General features: G+C 34.7%; 1 protein-coding gene, 1 non-coding gene and 1 pseudogene across 2 annotated transcripts; 2 read left to right on the top strand and 1 right to left on the bottom strand.

The window, feature by feature from the left end:
- Positions 1-1,568: 1,568 nt before the first annotated feature.
- Positions 1,569-2,340, bottom strand: LOC105778456 (ubiquitin-conjugating enzyme E2-17 kDa-like; annotated as a pseudogene).
- A 363-nt stretch (positions 2,341-2,703) lies between these two features.
- LOC128034010 (uncharacterized) lies at positions 2,704-3,303 on the top strand. The gene has a single exon (XM_052622525.1). The coding sequence runs from the start codon at positions 2,704-2,706 to the stop codon at positions 3,301-3,303; it is 600 nt and encodes a 199-aa protein (XP_052478485.1).
- Positions 3,304-10,260: 6,957 nt separating this feature from the next.
- Positions 10,261-11,936, top strand: LOC105797049 (uncharacterized). Its single transcript, XR_008189826.1, has 3 exons — positions 10,261-10,477; positions 10,571-10,678; positions 11,426-11,936. It is a non-coding gene; the product is annotated as an uncharacterized LOC105797049 (transcript).
- Positions 11,937-25,339: the final 13,403 nt, after the last annotated feature.

The raw sequence follows: 25,339 nt of genomic DNA, 5'->3' as shown, positions 1-25,339 counted from the left end.
ATTTGGGTAAAAATATAAATTTAAAAAATGAGTTTAGACAAAAAAAATAATGCCCATTTTATAAATGGCTTAGGTCTTAGGTAAGTTTTTTTAGCTTAAGCCCAGCTTGGTCTGACACGAATTTGCAAAAAAATTGTTGCTCTTTTTTTTTTTTTACTATTTTACTATTGTTTTTTCATTGTTATGCTATCATTTTACTATTATATTGCTATTATTTGTTGTTATTGTTTGAATATTATATAATTCTTTTATTATTATTGTTTTTGCTACTATATTAGAGGTATTTGCTTGTTAAGTTGCATCTATATTAATGCTATTGAAGTTTTTTTAAAATTTTTTCATTTGTTAGGAAATATTTATTTTAATATTTTAATGTATTCGATGTATTATATTTTTAAATTTATTTTTATATAAAAATTTTAATATGAGCTGTTATTTTAATTATAGTATATAATAAGAAAAACAGAACACTTAAAAAGAAGAAGTAAGATTGATAAAATTTTATTAAAAAGAAAAGAGAGACTAACAACCAACTTGAATCCCTTTAGCTTAAATAAAAAGTGAAGACGAAAACATGATAAGTCATAGTAAAAAAAGCCCTTAGATGATCCCAACTTTATCTTCATCTTCAAAATTTATCCTTAGACTAGGATTGTTTAATAAATAAAATTGACCTCGGAGATTTTATTCTTTCAATTTTAGGTAACATCATTATCTATTTCTTTTATTTCCTTATATGTGAAGTAATAAATTTTATGGTTTTGTGATTTTTTTATTACTACAAATTTATATATATAATTCATAATAAAATGTATTAATTAAAATAAAAGTAAAAATACATTTTGGTCATTCTCAATTTTGATATTAAACAAATTGGTTCCTCTTAGAAAAAAAAAACAACTAAAGATAATTAATCGTAACCTTTACTTTTTTAATTTATCCTACAATAAATTATGCACATACTATTCATCGAAAATTCAGCTCTAAGCCCATATCTAGACTTGGGCAACAAACCCAAACATAAACCAAAATTTGAATTAGACTAATCAATTTTAACCATAACCTAAAAACCCAATCCAATCTACCAACACCTAACAAAATTTTATTTATCATAAAAAACAATAATGAATTCAAGTCAAATTGACCCTCAAACTTGAAATTGAATAGAGTCCAAGAAGATTTGAGTCCAAAACAACTCAAACCCAAAATAAACCAAACAAGTAACTCAAATGACTTGAACACAAAATAAATCAAACCTATAACAAATTGGCATGAAAAACTTGGGCTTTAAACTTAAATGACATAAACCCAAAATTAACCTAAATCCAAAGCGATTTGGCCGTGATACATGTCATAGCTTACACATTGAAGCCAAAGTTATAGCAGCTGAATTTTCATTTTGCATATTGAAAATGACAGAATGAACGATTGCAGACAAGAGGCTCTTTTCAACATAGACTAATTTCATTGTCCATTTAGATGGCAACATTGTTTCGTTTATTAATACAATAATTTAAAAATAAAAGCCAGATAGAATGAAGCATTCCTATTGCATGCGTAGCAGCACATTAACCCTTAGCATACTTCTCGGTCCAGCTTCGTGTAGTTGTATCGTACTCGCTACGATTGGTCTTGTACATGTGGGCAATCTCCGGCACCAATGGGGCATCGGGATTTGGATTCTTTAAGAGTGAGCAAATTGAGTGCAAAACCTAGAATCCAAACAAATATAAGAAAATATCTCCACCTCTAATATATAAAAAAAAATTCTAAACCATGGTGACCTGATTCAAAATAACAATGACCCATGATGCAATACTTAAAGGGCTTGTTGTTTATTTCATTTTAAAGGGTACATGGTTGATAGATGACCTAAATAATAACATATGTTCAAATTAAAGTATGCATTTTTCTTCAAGGCAGTTAGGACTATGAGCAAATAACCTGGGAAATGGTGAGGTTGGTGCTCCACCGATCCTTCAAAATATCAAGGCCAATGCTACCATTCCCATCAATATTAGGATGAAAGATCTTTGTCCTGAGCACAACCTAAATGGAAGAGGAAAAAAATCAAAAGAGAAAATAAAAGAAGTAAAAAAGAGGTTAGGTAAACAAAAGTAAAAGGTAAAGTCGGTGGTCATTAATTAGCAGCTAAACAAGCATGCTATAAGGTTAGAAAATCATGAATTAACTTCACCCTATTATTTGCACCTCGGGTGGTTCAAATGGATATTGGGGAGGGAAATGAATGTCAACTTCAAACACTCCACCAGCATATGGATTGTCTCAAAGATCCAAGAGAGTTGCTTGCCAATGAAACATGTCTCCATCAATAGGACGTTATTCTGTTAGTTATTTGCTTAAGGAACGTAAGTTTGATTTCTTGTTTATTTGAAATCCAGTAAATTTGTTTCACAGTTAGAGCATATCCCTATTTTGAAGGGAATTGTTAGTATTCTGATTCTCAGAATTGATATTTTTGAAACAACCTACGTTGTAACTCAACTATTTAAAGGGTGAATCTTGAATAACTTAAATATATATATACAAATAAAACTATTCTCTGCAGCTTTCTTCTCTGTTGAAGCTTTAAACTCTTTCTTGTATTGTCAAGAATCGCATTTTATTATTTTTATTCCATTTTCTTCATTTGAATCTTACAATTGGTATCTGAGCTATTTTCTTAAGGGATCTGTGTGTGAAATGGAGACCGAAACCAGCTTTTCTCAAATTGCTCCTCCTATTTTTGATGGTCAGAATTATCATCTGTGGGCAGTAAAGATGGAGACTTACCTTGAGGCTTTGGATCTTTGGGAGGCCGTGGAAGAGGATTACGAAATACCTCCGCTGCCGAACAATCCTACCATGGTCCAAATCAAAACTCACAAGGAAAAGAAGACCCGAAAAGCTGAGGCAAAATCAACTCTGTTTGCTGCTATTTCAACAAATGTTTTCACAAAAGTTCTCACACTCCGATCAGCAAAAGAAGTGTGGGACTATCTCAAAGAAGAATATGAAGGAAATGATCGGATCGAGGAATACAAAGCTAAATTTAATACGGAGTTTGAATTGCAAAGGATGAAAGAGTCAGAAACAATCAAAGAGTACCAAGACAGATTGTATGAAATTGCCAACAAGGTAAGGTTACTTGGCACTAAATTTCCAGATTCTAGAATTGTTGAAAAAATTCTTGTAACAGTGCCTGAAAGATATGAAGCTTCAATAACCACCTTGGAAAATACAAAAGATATGTCTAAACCCGTTTATGAATTGATGAATTCTTTGCAAGCTCAAGAACAATAAGACTCATGAGGCAAGAACAAATAGTAGAAGGAGCTTTGCTAGCTAGGCACCGTGAAGGAGGAAAGCACAAGAAGAATACCGAGAGAAAACACAAGTAACATCTGCAGAGAAATTCTTGAACACTCACACTCGAGGTAAGGGTAGAAAATCAAAGAAAGACTATCCGCCTTGTCAAGATCAAAAAAGAAAGGCCATCCACCGCTCGGATGTTGGTGGAGACCAGATGCTAAATGTACCAAATGCAATCAACTTGGACATGAAGCCGTGGTTTGCAGAAGCAATAAGTTGAAGCTTGAAGAAGTCCATGTGGCTGATCAAGATGAGGAAGATCAGATATTTGTCGCAGCATGTTTTTCAACTAAAAGTTCTTCAGAAAGCTGGTTGATTGACAGTGGTTGTACAAACCATATGACTCCGGACAAAACTCTCTTCAAGGATTTGAAGTCGAGAGTCATGAAGGTCAGAATTGGAAATGGTGGCTATATTTCCGCAAAAGGGTCGGGAACCTGGCATTTACAACAAGTTCAGGTACAAATCAATCTCAGATGTACTTTATGTTCCTGAAATTGATAAAAATTTGTTGAGTGTTGGCCAGCTTATAGAAAAAGGATTTAAAGTATCCTTTGAAAATTCCTATTGCTGCATTTATGATGTTGCTGGAAAAGAGATTTTACGGGTTAAAATAAGGGGTAAAAGTTTCTCATTTGATCCAACAGAGGAGGAGCAAATAGCCTACGTCAACAAAGTTTGCACTACGGAAATTTGGCACAAAAGGCTTGGTCACTGTCATCTTCAAAGAATGCTGAAAATGAAGAAGAAAGACATGATAAAAGGAATGCCAGAACTTGATGATCATCTTCCAAATTGTGCCGCCTGTCAATTCGGTAAACAAAATAGGCTGCCGTTTCTGAAATCAACTTGGAAAGGTTCTCAAAATTTGCAACTAATTCATACTGATGTTGCCGGACCACAAAGAACACCATCTTTACAAGGTAGCATTTATTGTATTATTTTCATTGATGATTTTACAAGAATGTGCTGGATTTTTTTCTTGAAATTCAAATCAGAAGTGGCTGGTGTGTTTTGGAAGTTCAAGAAAATGGTAGAAAATCAAAGTGGCTGCAAAATTCAGGTGTTGAGATCCGATAACGGGAAGGAGTATACTTTGGCAGAATTCAATTTATTTTGCGAAGAAGCTGGCATTAAACATCAGCTTACTGCTTCATACACTCCGGAACAAAATAGGGTCAGCGAGAGAAGGAACAGGTCCGTAATGGAGATGGCTAGATGTATGTTGCATGAAAGGGAGTTGCCAAAGACATTTTGGGCAGAGGCAACCAACACGGCAGTTTTTTTACAGAACCGACTTCCAACTAAAGCTTTGGAAGACAAGACTCCATTTGAAGCTTGGTACGGTTATAAACCTTCACTTAGCTTTCTTAAAGTATTTGGCTGCATATGTTTTGTTCATGTTCCAAAGGTTAAACGTGACAAACTTGATAAGAAGGCAATTCCTGGCATCTTCGTGGGATATAGTTCAGTTTCAAAAGCCTACAAGGTTTATCATCCTCAAACCGGAAAATTGACAATTAGCCGAGATGTACATTTCAACGAGGACGAGCAGTGGGATTGGATGATTTCACAGAAAAAAGAGATGTCTCAAGAACCGAAAGGTGCTTTCGAAACAACCGACGAATGGATGAATGAGTTAGAAGATGATCCTCCAGTTAGAGGTACAAGGCTACTTTCAGATATCTATCAAAGATGCAATGTGGCAGTTTGCGAACCAGCCAGCCATGATGATGCATTAAAAGATCCAAAATAGAGGAAAGCAATGGAGGAAGAGATGACAATGATTAACAAAAATGAGACATGGGAGCTGGTAGAAAAGCCTGAAGGGAGAAAAGTTATTGGAGTCAAATGGGTGTTCCGAACAAAGCTTAATGCCGACAACTCCGTCAACAAATACAAAGCAAGGCTCGTCGTTAAAGGGTATACTCAAATTTATGGTGTTGATTATTCTGATACGTGTGCTCCTGTTGCAAGATTAGATACGATCAGATTGTTGCTTGCAATATCGGCACAAAAAGGCTGGAAAGTGTTCCAATTAGATGTCAAATCAGCATTTTTGAATGGCGAATTACAAGAAGAAATATACGTGGAGCAACCTGAGGGATTTGTGAAGCAAGGCGAAGAAGAAAAAGTTTACCTACTCAAAAAGGCTCTCTATGGCCTAAAACAAGCTCCAAGAGCTTGGTACAGCAAGATCGATGCTCATTTGTTAAGTCTTGGCTTTGTTAAAGCTTTTAGAATCCACTTTTATGTGAAACATAAAGAAGTAGATACTCTCATTGTGTCACTATATGTTGATGATCTTTTGGTGACAGGAAATAATACAAGGCTGGTTGAGAAATTTAAACAAGAAATGATGCAAGTGTTTGAAATGACAGATCTTGGTCTTATGACTTTTTTCCTTGGAATGGAGATCAAGCAATGTAAGAACAAGGTGCTGATATGTCAGGAAAAATATGCAAAAGAAATTTTGAAGAAATTTCAGATGGATGAATGTAAAGCCATGAGCACACCAATGAATCAAAAGGAGAAGCTGATGAAAGAAGATGGAGCCGATAAAGTTGATGAAGGATACTATAGAAGCTTGATTGGATGTCTAATGTATCTCACTGCAATAAGGCCCGACATCATGTTTGCTGTAAGTATTTTATCTCATTTTATGCATTGTGCTAGTGAAATGCATTTGAGAGCAGCAAAAAGAATATTGAGGTATATCAAAGGTACTGTTGATTACGGTGTCAAGTTTGAGATGTGCCAAAACTTTAAGTTGTATGGGTTCTCGGATAGTGACTGGGCTGGATCTTTTGATGATATGAAAAGTACGTCAGGATATTGTTTCAGCCTAGGTTCTGGAATTTTCTTATGGTCTTCAAAAAAACAAGAGATTGTAGCTCAATCCACTGCAGAAGCAGAGTTCATTGCAGCAACTGCAGTAGCTAATCAAGTGTTATGGCTGAAAAAGATAATGTGTGACTTGCATATGGAGCAGAAAAACGATACTGAGATTTTTGTTAACAATCAAGCGCCTATTGCAATCTCAAATAATCCAAAGGTTCCATGGGAAGACCAAGCATTTCAACATCAAACTTTACTTCTTGAGGAAGTACAATGAATGGTGAAGTTACTTTGGTTTATCGCAAGTCCGAAGAACAACTAGCGACTTATTTACAAAGTCACTTCCACCAACATGTTCGAGTATCTAAGGCGAGAATTGGAGTTTGCGCCTCCTTAACCAAGGAGGAGTGTTAGTTATTTGCTTAAGGAACGTTAGTTTGATTTCTTGTTTATTTGAAATCCAATAAATGCTTTCACGCTTAGAGCATATCCTATTTTGAAGGGAATTGTTAGTATTCGATTCTCGAATTGATATTTTTGGAAACAACCTACGTTGTAACTCGGCTATTTAAAGGGTGAATATCTGAATAACTTAAATATATATATACAAATAAAAACTATTCTCTGCAGCTTTCTTCTCTGTTAAAGCTTTAAACTCTTTCTTGTATTGCTGCAACTGCATTTTTATTATTTTTTATTCCATTTTCTACATTTGAATCTTACATATTCCATCATTAATAAAAATGAGGTAAAACAAATGTTAGATGGAATACCCAATCTACGACCGATCGTACACGTATACCAACCAACCCTTTTTCCCATTTGCCTTGACAAAATATAACATGTTGCACTTTTAAAGAATCTCACCACATTTAATAGAAATAATGGTACGATGATGAGTTCTTACATGCAAAACCATAATTGGAATGACTACCTACCAACTTAACAACAAATGGATATGTACGGCAATCAATAAGACCCCCAAAAAGGAGTTTCATATGAAAACAAATGAAAAAGGATTTTGAGGAAAAAAAAAACAACAAATAAACATCGAGAGTGTAAAAATCAAACCTACGCTGCCATAGCTAGGAGGAGATTTCTTGAGACCCTTAAGCTCGTTTTATAAGCAGGACCCTAAAACCCCAAAAAAATATTTTTTTATTTAAATAAAAGAGAAAAGAAAGTCCTAGCTAGATCGCCTTTAGCTTCATCCAAGGAAGCACTGAAAATGTGTTTAAATTTGTAATTTGTTTTATTTTATTTCAGTTTTGAGTTTTAAATTTTTTTTAAAAAAAGTCAAAATTGGGTTGTCTTTATCCTGCTTGACCCACACAATTATAACATAAACTTCATTTTTGTAAATATAACATTTTATATTACCATAGCATACTTTTGCGTCTAGTTCCGAGCAACTTTCTCGTATTGGCTCCTTCTGTCTTGTACATGTTGGCAATGTTCTCTTCCAATGGGTCATTGAGCATTGGATTGGATCCCCTAAGATTGAGTAGATTCTCTACAGCAAAACAGGTTTTTAGCGGCGTTTATAGCGGCACTTGAACCAAAAACTCCGCAAAAGTTGTACATTAGTGGCACTAGTATGAAAACGTCGCAAAAGGTTAGAGCTATAGCGTCGTTTATGACAAAAACGCCGCAAAAGGTCAAGCATTAGTGGCGTTTCTGAAACAAACGTCGCTATAGGTTGAGCGTTAGCGGTGCTTTTTGAAAAACGCTACTATCGATCAAGCACTAGTGGCACTTTTCAGAAAATGCCGCAAAAAAATTGGGCAAAACGATGTCTTGAGCTTTAGTAGAATTAGCGGCGCTTTTTAAAAAACGTCGCAATAGATTGAGAATTAGCGGCGCTTGTAGAAAAACACTGCTATAGATCAAGCGTTAGTGGCGCTTTTCGGAAAACGCCACAAAAAAGTTGATAGTGGCATTAGCGCGCTTTTTTAAAAAACACCGCAATAGATCGAGAATTAGTGGCACTTGTTGAAAAAGACCACTATAGATCGAGCATTAGCGGCGTTTGGACCAAAAATGCTGCAACTATGTATTAAAATTTTTCAAAACACATCGTTTCTTTATTTTTCTTTACTTGTATAGATATTGATGAAAATAATAAAATAAGATTCGGCGAAATTGCTTGCTGTTTGGACAGCAGCAGTAGGCTAAATTTGAAAAATCTCCATAAATTGTGAAGATAGAATTAGAGGATGAAAAAAATATGGAATTAAAACTTATTGAGTCTAGTTTCTCATATAAGAAACGGTGTAAGTAATAGAATTGTAAATCATGAGATATAATAAACTTTGTGAGACAAGGTCAGAATGAATTCGGGTTCCCCTGTTCTGACTTTGGAAAATCATCAAAAATTGGAGAAAACTAATTATGGGTTAAAATTTACATGTTTAAATTATTAATGGTTCTATTTGCAATAGAAACAAATGGAAACATCATCCAAGTTTTGTACTAAGAGATAATTAATTTTTAGCAAAGAAAGGTAGAAGTTGTCAGACAGCAGAACAAGGGTAAGTTTGAAGATTTTACTGTACTTATTAGCTGAACAAAAAATACTGAAAATTTTATGGTAGAAAGGTATTTGAGTCTAGTTTCAAATACATCAAGCGGATCTTAATTTGGAATTCTGTAACTCAAGATATAAATAATTTAGTAACAGTGACTCAAGTAGACAGCTTGGAAGGAACACATAAGTAAATAGTGAAAACATATATGAATATTTAGCTAGCACGGGTTATATTAAAAATGGACTACGCGACCAAGGCCAATTTGGGCCAAGTAGGCCACACGAGTGTGTGGGCCCACATGGGCGTGTGAGCCCATTTTCACTGAATTGATTGCTAAGGTTGCACGGGTCACCCAAGTTGACTGTAAACGTACTGTAGGGTCGGTAAGCATCACTTAGACCCCTAATTATACGAACTGACTGTTTGATTTATATATGTGTTGAGCATGATGATAGTATGCTTGGGCCTCTATATAGCCCAAGGCACAAGATTTTAAAAGAAAAGTGCTCACCCAAGTAGAATAGGGCGCATACATATATATGCACACATACACATATATATATATATATACATATATATTACATTATTGCTGGTCTGTTAGTTAAAGAAAAGAATCAAAGAATTACATTATTCTCACCTCTTCGCCAATAGAATAATGGTAAAAGGAAAAATACATATCAATCTTTGCTACAAATGCATATTACAAAAATTACTAGAAAAAATTACAATTAAAAAAACGAGAAAATAATTAAAAGAAGAAGAAATAATAGAATAGATAGAGAAAAAAAATATGTGCTTTTGCTTGGTAGTGTTTGTATTTGGTTTCAAGAGCAACATTGGAGGTTGATTGAAGTTTTGAGTTTTGATGATCTAACAAAGTTTTAACTAATAAAGTTGACCTATAGTAGGTTTATAATTAATAAAATAAAAAGAAATTATAGTATTTGAGTTTTAAAATAAAAATATATATATAAAAAAGAAAAGTTAAAAGTCGCCCAATAAAATAGCTTCACCTGAGAACGTAGAAGACAAAATGTTGATTTCTCGCCATGCCTTAGTTGGTAGGCGAGTGCCTTAACAACACTTGATACTAGGAAAAATGTTTTATTTATTTAATTTATATATATACTGGGAAAAATGGTTGTTTGTGTTACTCGATTCTAGATTTTACTTTTTACACATGGTAGTCATTATGACTCAACATTGAGTTTTTGAAAGATTTGGTGCTGTGCTTCTATTTAACTGGCTCATAAAAGAACAAATGAGGAGTTTTTCACTTCTCAGTTGTGTGAAGCTCTTGACATAGCCAGTAACAGATTTGAGCATTTGATGATTCATCTGTATGTAAATTTACACTTTATATATAATTGGGCAGATTGTAACCATAGTTTTTAACCCCTATGATTTGTAGTTGATGTTTTAGTTTTCTTCAGGCCTTTTTTGGTTACTATTTTCTTCAGCTCTTTACTATTCTCTTCCTGTTGGATTTTGGTGTTCTGACATAATATGTTGCTTAATACTTTTTTTTGCACCCCCCTCCTTTTAATTAACTAATGAATGCCAAAAAGATAATTTGTCTTATTATTGCTGAAAATTTAGGGATCTTTTCCTGGATCTTCACATTCGCCTCCAGCTATAGAAGATGCATCAGAAGCACAAGAAAAATCTGGCGACTGGGAGATAGATGGAAGACTTCTGAAGATAGGAGAAAAAATAGCTTGTGGGTCTTGTGGAGATCTGTATGTTGTGCTCATGAACTGGCTATTTCTGATCTACTCTATTCTCTGTTTCCCCTTTTTATTTCTTTAGCTTCTTCTGATCTTCTTGGGAAGGTATCGTGGTATCTACCTTGGGCAAGATGTTGCCGTCAAAATTCTTAGATCTGAGCATTTGAATGATACTCTTGAAGATGAGTTTGCTCAAGAGGTGGCAGTCCGACGGTGAGAAGATTTTAACTGTTACTGTAGAATTCAGTGATTGTTTGGATTGTCTTTGCAACTATCCTTAATGCTTTTGGCTCCTACTATATTCTGTTTAATAGCCACTCTGTCCCTCACTTTCTACACCCACCCACCTACCCCAAAAAAAAGGTAATGAAAAGGAAAGAAATAGTTGTATTCGTGAACGCATCTCTTTCAATGTTAGCAGGTTTCTCAATTTAGGACCGTTCTCTGACAGAATTTTGCCTCCTATGTATGACACCCTGTTAACCTTAATACGCTATAGGAGTGCAAACAAGAAGTCGCTTTGTCTTTCCCTTTGTCTTTGTCAATATTCTAAATTATACAATTATGTACTTGCTCGTTAGGTTATAAATCTAAATATAAAACATTTTTAGCTAGCATTTCTTAACTAAATGATGAATGTATAATGATATGTTCCCCCTTGGGAACTATTTCAGCAAAAAGTATTTCTATATATGTATCTCTCTCTTTCTAAAGAATTGGCTGCTTTCTCTTTTAGTCAAATTTAATTTTGATTTTATTGAGGATAAACTTGTGCTATTAATAAATAAAAAATGAAGTTACACATGAATATAAGTTTCTTTTCATTGCCTTTTTCTTAGGCCCATTACCTTCCGGCTAATTTTTGCTACAGGACATGCTGCTGTGTTTCATTGCACTTGTCTTTATGTAGGACCATAATAATATGAATATTAGTATTATTTTCTGGGTTCTTGAGTGCAGGGAGGTCCAGCACAGAAATGTTGTTCCTCTCAAGTTGAAGTTCAGAGGTTAAGAAACCAGATGGCTCAGATGCAAGCGAGCACAGTTGAGCAAATTGCTCAACTTAAAGCGGAGGCAGCATCGAGAGAAGCTGAGGTTCAAAGAAAATATGAAGAACTCTAGCTACAACTTAAAGCGGAGGCAGTAGCGAGGGAAGCAGAGCAGAGCAGAAAGTATGATGCACTCTAGCTACAGCTTCAAAATATGATGAAGATGTTTCAGCAGTCGTAAAATCCGCCATCTTAGACATTTGTTTTCTTATTGTAACGCCCTAAAATTTTAATTTTGGGTATTGTGAATGTGTGATACAAATATCTGTGTGCTTTAGTGGTTATGTGTTTTGGGTGTGTTTGGTAGGTCCCAAGTTCAAGCCAGGACTTCGATAAATTTTGGTATTTTTATTGGCCAGTAAGCTTTTAGGTAAAAGTTGGCAAAATAATTAATAGAATGGGTTTGCTGGTTTGGTGGATAAGTGGAGTGTTGGTGTGAAGGAGGTCTTGTGTTCGAATTTTGGCGTGGGCATTATTTTTGCTCGTCCGTGCGTCCAGGAGAGTTTGAGATGGACTAAAAATTTGAGGAGTGGATTTAGTGGGGAAGTTTGGTGGGAGAGAATTAAAGGACTGGGGTGGTTATCAAATATTCTGTTTATCTTTTTTTTACTTCCCCAAAATATGCTCGTGTGGTAGGCCGTGTGATCGAACATAAGCGTGTGATCAATGAGGCTGGCCATGTGCGATTATTGGGCCGAGTCGAATTGGGCCGTATGGGCCATACGAACGTGTGGGCCCCACACAGATGAACCACATGGGCGTGTGGGAATATTGGGTCAGGCCATGTGATCCACACGACCAAGGCCATTTTGGGCCGTGTGGGCCTACATGGGCATGCAACATGGGCCTGTGGGCCCATTTTCACTGTTTGACTGTTAAGGTTGCACGGGTCGCCCAAGTCGACTGTGAACCTACTGTAGGGTCGGTAAGTTTACCTAGACCCCTAATTGACTGAAATGATTGAAAGACTGTTATATGCCTATATGGGATAGATATGTATGTTTGTATGTCGAGCATGCTATATACACTATACTGATTATACATGATACAATGATATGTCTGTATGATTCATTGCATTGGGTTAGGAATTGATATTGATTGGATGAAGTGTACTGAAAGGCTTCAAGCCTAACTTACTAGCAGCCCAGCTACAACTACTGTCTAGTGCCGCATTCAGTACTATTTGAAGTGTAAGGATGGGTGGGTGGGTTGATTATATCTGTAACAGCCCGATTTCGACCCTAATCAGACATAGTGGTTTTAGGACCACAAATCTGAGTTGGAAAAATATTTTAATATTATTTTGTGTGTTTATTATGTGTGAATTTGATTGTGTGAAATTTTCGTGTTTTAATTTTGTCGTTTGAGTGACCGATTAAAGAAAATGGCTTAATCGCGTAAAATAAAAATTTAGGGGATTAAATCTAAAAGCACCTAATTGTTGTTGTCTTTATAAATTGGAGGTTTGAATATGCAATTAGGCCAAAAAGAAGATAGTGGGTGGAAAAGGACAAGTATAACCTTGTTATATATATGTTAGTTTATTATTAAGGTTAAATAGGTAAACTAATTAATATAACTAATATATGTTAAATAAAACATAAAAAATAAGATTATTATCATCTTCTCCTAACCGAATTCAAACAAAAGAAAAAGAAAAGAAGCCTAGCAATATTCGATCATGTTTAAAGCTTGACTAAGGTTAGTTCTTTGTTCGATTTTTGATAATTTTTACGTTTTTGAGATCATTGCTTCGAATGCTTCAAAACCCATGTCTTAATTTTGTGAATTGTTGAAGATTTTGTCGTGAAAACATTGATTGAACAAAATGACAGGATGCCAGAGCTTCAATGAACAAACAAACGATGTTCACCAAGTAATAAGAAGAGGTTTCTCGGAAGAGAAAGTTCTACAATTGTGCATAAACATTTGGTACGACATCCTGAGAATGGTGTAGGAGACCAAAGAGATTCAGATCCTGTATCCCTGAATTGCAGTGGGAGAGGATTGAGAAAGGGTCAGACCTTATACTCCTAAATTACAGTAGGAGGAAGACGGTTCAAATTTTATGTCCCAAAATTACAGTGGATTGAACTTTGAAGATTACAGTGGGGGCAATCCGATTGAGTAAGAGATGAGTGTTACCAGCCGAACAAGATAGCATTCTGACGGCAATAAAACCTTATTGAACAACAAGCAATGACAACCCAAACATTAAAAATGGATCATTCTCGAAAAATGACATTCTACATTCATGTAAATATCATACGTACACATCTAGTTAGGAGCATGTAAGTCATTTGAATCATGATGTCCTAAACACTAGGCGTAAATAGGTCCATGCAATAGATTATACAGGTCATGTTCCCCAGAGAACAGATTATTGAAAATAGCAGATCTTGCCTTCCTGTACTGACAACGAAGTAGATCGAAGATACCAGCCTTTCCTTCCTGATCGACAATGAGCAGATCGAAGATAGCAGATCTTGCCTTCCAGATCGACAATGAGTAGATCAAGATAGCAGATCTTACCTCCTTGTACTGACAGTGAAGCAGATCGAAGACACCAGCCTTGCCTTCCTGTACTGACAGTGAGCAGACTGAAGATAGCAGATCTTGCCTTCTGTCTCGACAATGAAGCGGATCGAAGACACCAAATTTGCCTTCCTGACTTGACAATGAAGCAGATCAAGATAGCGATCTTGCCTTCCTGACTTGACAATGAAGCGATCAAAGAAGTCAATCCTATCTCTCTGAAGTTGCAGTGGGGCGAATTAAAACCACTGATCTTATCTCTCTAAAGTTACAGTAGAGCAGATCGCATCCAAACCTTATCTCCCTGAAGTTGTAGTGGAGCAGGTTAAAGATACCAATCTTATCTCCCTGAAGTTGCAGCGGAGCAGATTGAAGCTACTAATCCTATCTCCCTGAAGTTGCAGTGGAGCGGATTAAAACCACGGATCTTATCTCTCTGAAGTTGCAGTAGAGCAGATCGCATCAGACTTTATTTTCTTAAAGATGCAGCAAATCAAGTTAAAGCAACAAGTCTTATCTCCTTAACGTTGCAGTGGAGCAGACAAAAACCACAAATCTCGTCCTCTCTGAAATTGCAGTGGAGTGAATCGAAGCAACAAGACGCGGTGGATTGGAGCAGTACCAACATGTCAAGACTCGACACCGGGCAAAATTGGTCACTTTTGATGTCTTTGCTCCATTCTCGTTACACGACAACGAGCAAAGAGGGGCAGCTGCAATAACCAATTCTGCCCGGGCCCTTAAACAACAACCAAAAATAAAATTTAAAGTCCAAAGCCCAAATCAAACCCAACAACCTAAAGCCCAAACCTAATGGCCCAACAAACTAAAAATTTTCAGCCAAAACAAAAAGCAAAAACCCTATCTAGCCGCCGCTCCTACCCCTAGGCCTCTGCCATGCTAGCCTACCGCTACTGTCACCGTAGCCTCCTCCACGCGCACTGTTACTTGCAAGGAAAATAAATAGCAAGAAACAATCGCAAACGACAAAAAATAGATGTTTAAGGATTTTAAAATCGGTTATATAAGTCGAATACGAGTACTGTAATGGGTCTTCCTCTTTTTTTTCGAACATTGAAAAATAATAAAAGCAGAAAAAAAACTTTAAAGTGACTACTGTTTTTATTTTTAATTTCAATCCGTTATTTTGTTTTTTATTTTTACTTTATTTTTTATCTACGAAAATAAACAAGAAAAAGAAAAGAGAAACGTACCTGATTTGCCCCGTGGCTCCGTCGACGGAATCGGGCTTTAAAAGGGAAGGCTTTTATTTTTCTTTGCTTTTTTGGATTTTTCATCTCAATAAACGGACTAAGGGAGGAGAAACGGCCAAAATGGCCTTTCCCCGATGAGCCAAAATGGCCTTTCCCCGATGAACTCTGGTAACCGCGACGGCGCCGGCGCTCGGTAGCTGCGGTGGCCCCATGGTCGGCCCTTGGGGGCATTTATTTTTTGAGGGAGAGAGAGTTGAAAGAGATGGAGGCACTGTCCTTTTTTTATTTTTGAGACTGCTAAAATGAAATTAGGGTTCTTTTTAGGGTTTTTAAAGACTCATTAAACGGCGCCATTTTGGGGTTTAGGTTCAGAGATTAAAACGACATCGTTTTGGTCTCTGACCCACGATCCAACCCGCTCCAGACAAGGGATCCGCGCGCGTTTTCATGAAATGGTTTATTTGCGCCCTTGATCCTTCCGCGCTTTAGCCCTATTTTAATGTTGTCGTTTTTGCTTTTTAAATTTTCCCATGGAGTTTTATTTTAATTTCATTTTAGTCCTTATGTCATTTTCTTTAAATATTTTTGCATTCTTTTTATTTTATTTCATTTTATTTTTTTCTTTTACTTTTTATTGTATTTATCTATTTATTTGTGTTTTGCCCTAAATTCCATTTTATTTCTAAATTGACCTTTTATTTTTATTACTATTATTATCCTTATTATTACCAGCATTATTAGTATTATTGTTATTTTGTTCCTATTAACATTATTATGAATTATTGTTAATATTATTACTATTATTTATTATTATGATTATTATTATTATTATTTCCATATTTCTCATCTACTTATAATCATTATTTTTATTATTATTATTATTATTATTATTATTATTTCCTTATTTCTCATCTACTTATAATCATTATTTATTATTATTAGTATTATTACTATTACTATTTCCTTTTTTACTTGTTGTTCTTTTGCTATATTATTAAATCAAAGAATTTTGCATTATTATTTCCATTACTATTTTTATATACCTAAATATTGTAAATATGCTTATTTTATTATATCATTTTTTATCCTTGTTTAATTTTAAAATTTAAATTATTATTATTACTATTAGCTTTATTATTAATATCCTTCTTAGATTGTATCATATAGTGTTTATTTTATAATATCAAGTTTTAAACCCTTTTTATTTATTGTCCTTACCATTTGTCTCGTTTGTTTTTGTTTTGTTTTTTTGCTTATTTCCGTATTTTATTCTTCATATTGCTATTCATTTATTATTGTTTGCTATGCATATCGGGATTAAAATTCATTTCACATTTTATCACAAATTGTGGTACATTTTACCCAATATTAATTTTTTTTGTAAAAAGAAAAAAATAAACTTCGCGTTTTGAGATTTGAAAAGTCGTACCCTAACTTACGGGGTTTCGATTTTCTCGACAAATCTAAATACACGAATCCCTTTTAAAAAGCATAAATTTTTAAATAATCTCAGAAATTAATAAAAAATCGTGTTCTAACTTACGAAATATAGTCTTTTCTAAAACCGAAATAATCGAATATCTTTTGAATAAATAAATTTTTCGGCATGTATTCTCGTATCGGGAATTCGATATGTCGTATCCTAACGCATTGGATGTGACATGTTATTTTCTCGATATGAGGATTTTTTCTAAAAAATAATAAAGGTAATATTTTACATTTGGAAATTCGAGAAAGCGTGCCCTAACGTGCTGGGCTTCGATTTCTCGTTCGACCAAATAGCCAAATATCCTCTTAAATTCCAACCCATGTTATTCGAGTTTTTTTTTAGGATCGTATTTTTTAAAAACTCTTCAAAGTTTTCAATCTTCGACACTAAGACACTAATTAATCAGCTAGGTACCAAATTTTGGGCGTTACGAGGGTGCTAATCCTTCCTCATACGTAACCAACTCCCGGACCCGATTTCTTAAATCATCGTAGACAAAAATCATTGTTTTGATAAATTGATATTTTATTAAAACGACTATTACGAGGTGACCCGATCACACCTAAACAAAAAGGATTGGTGGCGACTCCTATTTTCGTTTTTGTTTTTAAAATCCAAGTCGACCTCGTTTTATCAAAAAATGGTGTCAACATGATGTTTGTGGTTGAATGAGTGTTTATTTCCATATTTCTTATTATTTTTGGCAGAGTGAATTCTTGGTTGTGTTATATTTTGGTTTATGTCATTATATGCCCTTATTGCTATGTTTTTTGTTGTTATACTAGTCTTTTCTTTACTTAATAAAATTTTACCTTTCAAAAGGAAATATTGGCAATGTCTTTTTTTGTTTCTCATCTTTTACAACCAAAACAAAAGTTTTCAACTCTATGAATACTACAATGATGGCCATTTTGACCCTTAAAGAAGCACTCTACAACAAATATTTGTGAGTTGCAGAGAGTAGAAGCAAACTCGTTCATAAACTTTTCATTACTACCTGTCGTAAGTTTCATTGGAAATATTACCTAGCTATTTCTAACATTTAGATGTTTTGTAGTTGATGTAGTCTATCAAATCAAGAATCACACCTCACCCAAACTAGTGTTAGTGCGTAGGGATAAAACTAAACTTATGAGAAATTAACGAAGGCTTCAAGGCGTATATCAGTGCCACTTTCTTTAAGGTTCTATTCACCCCCACCTGTATATGGTGTGCAAAAGAGTTACTGAGAAATAAACCTCAAGGATACAATGAAGCCTAAGGACTAACTACATTTTGCACTGACGAAAACAGTCCACTGAGCATTGAGCGGAGCATAACAAGGATATCAATTTCTAAATAGAAATTCTGTGATAATTCTTTATAGAACAATCTAAGAATATAAAATGGTGAGAGATCAAAAAGAAACTTTTTTCTATGTTTCTAGTTGTGTCTAGCAAATGAAATTTCTCTCCTATTTCTAAGAGGTCTCATGTCTCTTCATAGGGACATAATACCCAAACGGATAGTCATATCTTTAAACACAAACATAATTATTCAATAGGTATCAAATTGAATAATTATTACCCTTTTTTTATTAATCAAGTGATATAACTTTTGGTGACAAGACAACTCTTGCTTAATTACCAAGTGACATTATTTTTGGACAACTTGTAACTTTTCAGTTATAACTATTGAAACGTTATAAATATTTTGAAAATGTTCCAACAAACATAACACTCTCAAGGGTCTTCTTGCTAATGTTGCCACACAATCTGAAGACTTACAAGAATACTCTCTACAATAGAGCCTTTTGACTTTAGAATCCACGGCTTTCTAATTTGTACTTTTTTTGCTAAGTTCTAGTTTAAGCTTTACTAATTCGTTTATGTTTTATTTGCTTTACTATTTTTGGTTTGAACACTTTCTCTTTTTTGTTATGTATGATTTGGTATCTAAAAAATGTGTTTCATACATTTTTTAAAAAAAATTATAGGAAGAATTACTCCCACAAGATACCCATAAAACAACATGCAAAATTATATATGCATATGTCGATGAAAGAATTGATAATAATAATAATAAAATTTGAAATCCTAATCGAATTATGAAAAAAAATCAGTCGAGGTTGCTTTAGTATTGAAAGAACAATAACATACATTTTCTTGTGATGTTTTTGATCACTTCTATTTCTCAATCTAAAAAAATATATCGCTTTTGTCTTTTATTGATCTAAAAATACCCTCTTTCTTTTCTTTTAGATAACTAATATAAATTTATGTTTATATTTCTAAAAAGAATTTATCTCTAAAACATGTTGAAAACCCTTTTTTTCAAGGTAGGGAAAGGATTGTATGAAACATAGACGCAAAGTCATCCTATGTCCCTTACCAATTATTTAATGTCATTTTTGTAATTTTTTTTCCATGTCATTGACACATCATTTTGATAATTTTTTTAACATGAACCTTGGACCTTAAACCTTGGACTATGGACCATGGACCTTAAACCTTGTATCTCGGACCTTGAATCCTAAACCTTGGAACCTAGACCCTAAACCCCAAGCCTTAAAACCTAGACCATTGTCTATGGTCCAAGGTCCAGTGTTTCAGGGTTTAGGGTTCAAAGTTTAAGGTTCAGGGCTCAGGGTTTAGGGTCCAAAGTCTAGGGTTCAAGGTCCATGGTTTAGGGTCTTCGGCTTAAAGTCCAAGGTTCACGTTTAAAAAATTACCAAAATAATGTGTCAATAATATTGATAAAAATGTTGAAATGGCATTAAATAATTGGTAAGGGATTCAAGGTGATGTGGCATCTCTATTTCATACAATCCTTTCATTTTCCAAGCAAGCATCTTTTGTGTTTTTCATTTACGTGGAAGTACTTTAAATTTATTTATTTTTATAGTAAAATGTCATGTCATCGTTTTTCACAAGGTTTAACATAAAATAGTGTCACGTAGATAACAGTGTTAGTGATAAGGGAAAATTGAATTAAAATTAAAGTTTTGTGTATATAATTGAATAAAATTAAAGTTTATGTATATAATTGTACATTGGGCTAAAGTTGATGTATAATTTTGGTATTTATCTTTTTTTTAATTTACTTATATTTATTCAAGAGGAATATAAAAAATATTATATTTTATAATTCTTTTAAAATAATTAAATTATATAAAACACACATGCACCGCAGGTCACCTAATTCTAGCATAAGAAATCACCGTCTCTCTATGTTTGGTTTACAAGTAACTTTTACTAAATATGGCTCGTAATGTCTTCGCACAAGTTGAAAGATGTACAAATTTTGAATAGTACAAACATATAGGTATCCATTACAATTTACAAGCAATTTTTTTCTTGAAAAGTCCACCATTTATTCTAGCTGTGAACCCTAGCAATTCGATTGGTTAACTATGTACAAGCCCAATTTTTAAAAAGTCGGGCCCAATTACAATACAAAACCCGAATAGCCCAACGACCCAAATTTAGCCCCTAACAGAACTAACCCAGCAAAACCAAAACCCATTTACACCCAAACCCGAAGCCCAATAGCCAAGCCCAATTTCCCTAAAAAATATCTAACTAGGGTTTCATTGTTCTGAAACCCTAGATGCCGCCAGCTACCCACCACCTTACGACCAACAAGAAGCCACCAACTCTCACACAGCACCTATCGCCACCGCTTCAAACGCTCAGAAGAGGAAAGAAAGGACAATCATAGCAATGGAAATGATGACAAAATCGGTTATAAAAACCCAACAATATGTAATTTTAAGGGGGGTTTTTTTTTTGGACCGAGAACTTTTGTAACAAAATAAAAACAGATTCAATCGAAGAAATAAAAAGTAAAAAAAAATAGATTCAAGGACTTTGTTTTCGGTATAAGATCTATTCCTCTTTTATTTATTTATTTTCTGTTCTTTCTTCATTTTCCTTCCTTTTGAAACTGTTTATATACATACATATATTTCTTTAGTTTTTTTTTTAAACTATTATGCATATATTGAAAAGGAGTTAAAAGAAAAAAGAAAAAAGCGCACCTTTTCAACTTTCCGGCCACCGTGGACGGCGGCGCTGTCGCCGGTGACCGGCGGCCGGCACGGCGGTGGTCGGCCCGTCCTCTGGCCGGATCCTGAACGGAGAAGAAGGAATTCAGAGAATTTTCAGAAATTTTTTGGAGAAAAGAAAGGAAGGAATGATTTTTTTTGAAAGAAATTTGCCTTTTATAGGCCCTTAAAACGACGCCATTTTGATTCGGCCCGGATCGACCCGACCCGAACCGCCTAGGATCCGCGTGTTTCTGGATAAAAGGGGTTATTTGCGCCCCTGGTCCTTACGCTTTTGAGGCTGTTTACAATTGGATCCTATTTTGTTTTTATTTTTCAATTTTGCCACAAAATTCCATTTTTTCTCGATTTCGTCCTCAATAAAGCTGTGTGTTTTAGAGGAGAAGGGAAATTTTCTCTTCCAGCCCCTCTATGTTATTCGCGCATTCAAATCAATCCCTCTTTTTTTATTTATTTCGAATCTGCCCCAAATTTCTGCCTTTTAATTTGATTTAGCCCTTTAAGCTTGCTATTTTATTTTTAATTAATTAATAATATTATTATTATATTATTATTGATATTACAATCAAATATTTGTACACTATATATTTATATTCTATATGTTGTATCCTATATACGTATTAATGTATTTTGTTATTACATACATATTTTAAAACATATACATATATATATATATATACATATCTATATTTTATGATCTATGTATATATGCATGCATTTTATTATCTGAATATACATACATATTTTAGGATATATATATATAAGCATACATTTATCCCTTCATTATTATTTATGTACATATTTATGTATTTATATACTTCCTAATATATATTATATATTATACTTTATATTATGTATGTCCTATATATACGTTTTAATTTTCATATATACATACTTACGTAATTTTTCATGTATAATAATTTCAAAAATGTATACATGCATATATTTTCCATATTTTCATAATTTTATACATATATGTACGTATTTATATATCTTTTGTATTGTGCTAATTTTGTTCCCTTTTTATATATGTCTATTATTGTTTATTTCCTTACTTTAGTTTAATATTATTTGTTATTTGGCCCGTATGATTATTTTTTATTGTTTATTGTTTATTTGTTTCATTTTATCTACATTGCATCATTATTGTTATTTTACATCCATTTTACTCGAATTTATTAAGAACAAAAATTTCAAAATAAAAGTAACACTCGGTATTTGGGATCTTCGAGAGAATCGAGCCCTAACGTATTGGGTTCTGATTTTCTTTACTGAATCTAAATAATCAAGGTTACTTTTTTTTTTAAAAATGAAAATAAAAATAAATAAAAGCTCATTATCGGAAATTCAATATGTCGTGTCCTAACGCATTGGATGTGACACGTTGATTTTTCGAGATGAGGATTTTCTTAAAAACAACCAAGGCAATGTTCAATGTTCGGAATGTTGAGGAATTGTGCCCTAACGTATCGGGTTGCAATTTCCTCATCTGACTCGGACAATTGAATATCATTTTCTAATTTTATCGTAAGAGTTTTTTTTTTGATATGAGCAACCTATTTTATACAAGTCATTTCAAAACAAAGGATCGTATTTTAAATTTCTTTAAATTTTCCAATTTTCGACATTAAAACATTGATTAATCAACTAGGTACCAATTTTGGGCGACGAGGGTGCTAATCCTTCCTCGTATGTAACCGAATTCCGAACCCGCTTTTTCAATTTCGTGGACCAAACTTGTTGTTTTAATAAAATCAAATTGTTTATTAAAAACAACCACTTTTCGAGGTGATCCAATCACACCTCATAAAAAAGGATTGGTGGCGACTCCCGTTTTATTTTTTAAAAAACCCAAGTCGACCCCGTTTTTCATCCAAAAAATGGTGTCAACAGCTTGGCGACTCCACTGGGGACTTTTTTCAAAACAAGTGAGTCAAGCCACGAGTTGATTACTTTTTGACTTTTTGTCGAAAATTGAAAATTTGGTTTAAATTTACGATCCTTTCATTGCATTTCATTCTTCATTATAATGTTCATCATTGTGGTTTATAATGGCTCTGTTTGTTTAAATTTTGGTATCTTTTGCATTGCATTGCATGACCGTTGGTCATACCCTTTAAGTGGGAGTGAGAAGCTAGTCCTTCGTGAGGTTTTCACCTCCGTCCAGGATAGTGGATCGCTTTCGGGATACATCCGTACCTATGTCTTCGTGAGATTTTCATCTCCGTGCAGCCATAGGGAAATGTATTCCCCTGAACCGAACTCGGTCTGTATGAGCTTATAAGGTGAAGATCGAGGAATCTGCTGGTTCGGGTACCTTATCTCTAAAGCCAAACCGCATATAGAAGACCTTAGGAACCCACCCTAGGTAGAACCACTTCAAACCCCTAGTAGACACCTAAATAGGTGCTTTATTATTTATTGCTTGTATTTGATTTTTTTATACTAACTTATTGTGTTTTGTTTGATTGCATGGCATACATGGCATTTCGTTATAAAAGGCGTTGATTCACATTCGGTTACTAGATAGAAAGCTAATCATGGAAAGTGAATTTCTTGATAAAGTGGAAGATAATGCGGTTGTTTGAATATGGTCAGAAAAAATGCAACTCGAGAAAGGAGACAGCTTGATGGAAGGGTACACGTCAGAGTTATCGGACTTCACTTATATCAATGTAACTCAGAATAATTTCCAGGAGTTGAAAGAAATATGGGCCCAGTGGGATGATGAAGTCAAACACTTGTTTTACTCCAATTATGGTGACTTGCCTTATTTGCTTGATATTAAGGTGGACGAGCATTTGTTTCGAGCTCTGGCCCAATTTTGGAATCCCGCTTATAGCTGCTTTACTTTTGGGGAGACAGACTTGGTGCCTACCATAGAGGAATATACAGCCTTACTGCGTTGCCCAAGGTTTCAGGCAAATAAAGTCTACTCTAAAGCCGTCAATGTCCTGACTTTTGTGAAGAAGTTAGTGAAAATCTTGGGAATGAGTGAGCAATGGGTCTTAGCACGGGTCAAACAAAAAGGGGAAAACAAGTGTATTCCCTGGAGAAGTCTGCGTGATTTGATTTTAGCTCACCCTGATACAAAGAAAAAAGTTGATGTTTTTGCTTTGAGCATTTATGGGCTGATGACTTTCCCTAGAGCATTAGGGTATATAGACGAGGCAGTTACTGATTTGTTTGATCGACTGGACAAAAGGGTCACACCTGTTCCAGCAATTTTGGCCGAGACATTTAGATCTTTAAGTGTGTGCCGAAGCGCGGGGGAGGGAAGATTTATTGGATCTGCACAGCTCTTGTTAGTATGGTTCCACAGTCACTTCTGGAAAGTGGATAAAGTTTCTTACCGAGTATTCTCCAAGAATTATTCTCCATTGAAAGAATTAGCAGCCATACCGAGACGCGACAACATTACCGTGGAAAGATGGATAGCGATTCTTCAAAATCTCAAAGATGAGGATGTTGAATGGAAAGCTCCTTGGATGGTGCCCGATGAGATCTTGTATCGATGTGGGAATTTCGACTGGGTCCCTTTACTTGGGGTTTGGGGAGCTGTTGGCTATGCGCCATTGATGGTACTGAAACAATATGGGTCAAGACAGTTCGTGCCTGCCACCCAAGGACTAGCTCAGTGCGAGTTTTCGTATAAAGATGATGGTTACAAGAAGAAGATTCGAGAGATGACCAATGCTTGGAGGCAAACTCATAGGATGAAACGATTTACTGTGGGAGCAATGACGACACCCGAGTATCATGGATGGCGAAGTAAGAGGATTAATGATAATATCCCCGGGCCAAGAGAAGATTGCGTTCGATCCATAGAGGAGCATTTGCAAGTAGTTCCGTCAGAATTAGAGATCATCAAGCAGGACTTTGAAAAACGAAGTTTGGAATGGGAAAAGAAGATAGAGCAGCTAGAAGAGGAAAAGATGCGTTTAGGACTAGATGTTGATATCCACAAGTTGGAAGCTGAAAAGTTGAGGAAAGGGAAGAACAAGGCTGAAGAGGATTTAGATAGTCTAAAAATAGATTATAAAAGGCTACGTTCGTCACTGAAAACTGCGGGTTTAGGTAAAACATCAGAGCAATGGCGACAAGAGATCAAGGAAGAAAAGGCCAAAGCTGTTCAGTGGGAAAAGAAATTTCAAAACGCCCGAGCTCAAGAAAGCGCTTTGGAGAAAAATTTGTTAGAATGCCGAAATAAAGAAGCAAGATTAAAAGCCCAGATAGCTGAGTTGGAAAGGTCGTTTCACTTGTGCCGTAGTCGTAACTCTATGATCGAGCTGAGAGTAAGTTTGAGAAAAATTGAAGAATTGAAGAAAAAGATAGAAGAACTTGAAGACGCATTGCGAAATTCTAAATTACGAGTAGAACTTCTTGAAGGACATAATGAACAGTACCAAGAGCAGCTCCATCATCTTCAAAGTCAGATTAGAGATAGAGATTACGTTATGGGTGAAGCTGTGACTCAAGTACGGGAAGTGGCTGACCATCTGCAAACCTTAGCGGTTCAGGCTGATATACTGAGTTTGAAAT

Source organism: Gossypium raimondii, chromosome 10 (genome assembly GCF_025698545.1).
Source record: "Gossypium raimondii isolate GPD5lz chromosome 10, ASM2569854v1, whole genome shotgun sequence".
NCBI lineage: Eukaryota > Viridiplantae > Streptophyta > Magnoliopsida > Malvales > Malvaceae > Gossypium > Gossypium raimondii.
The sequence above is the reverse complement of the archived record's forward strand: the minus strand, read 5'-3'. Positions and strand labels throughout refer to the sequence as shown.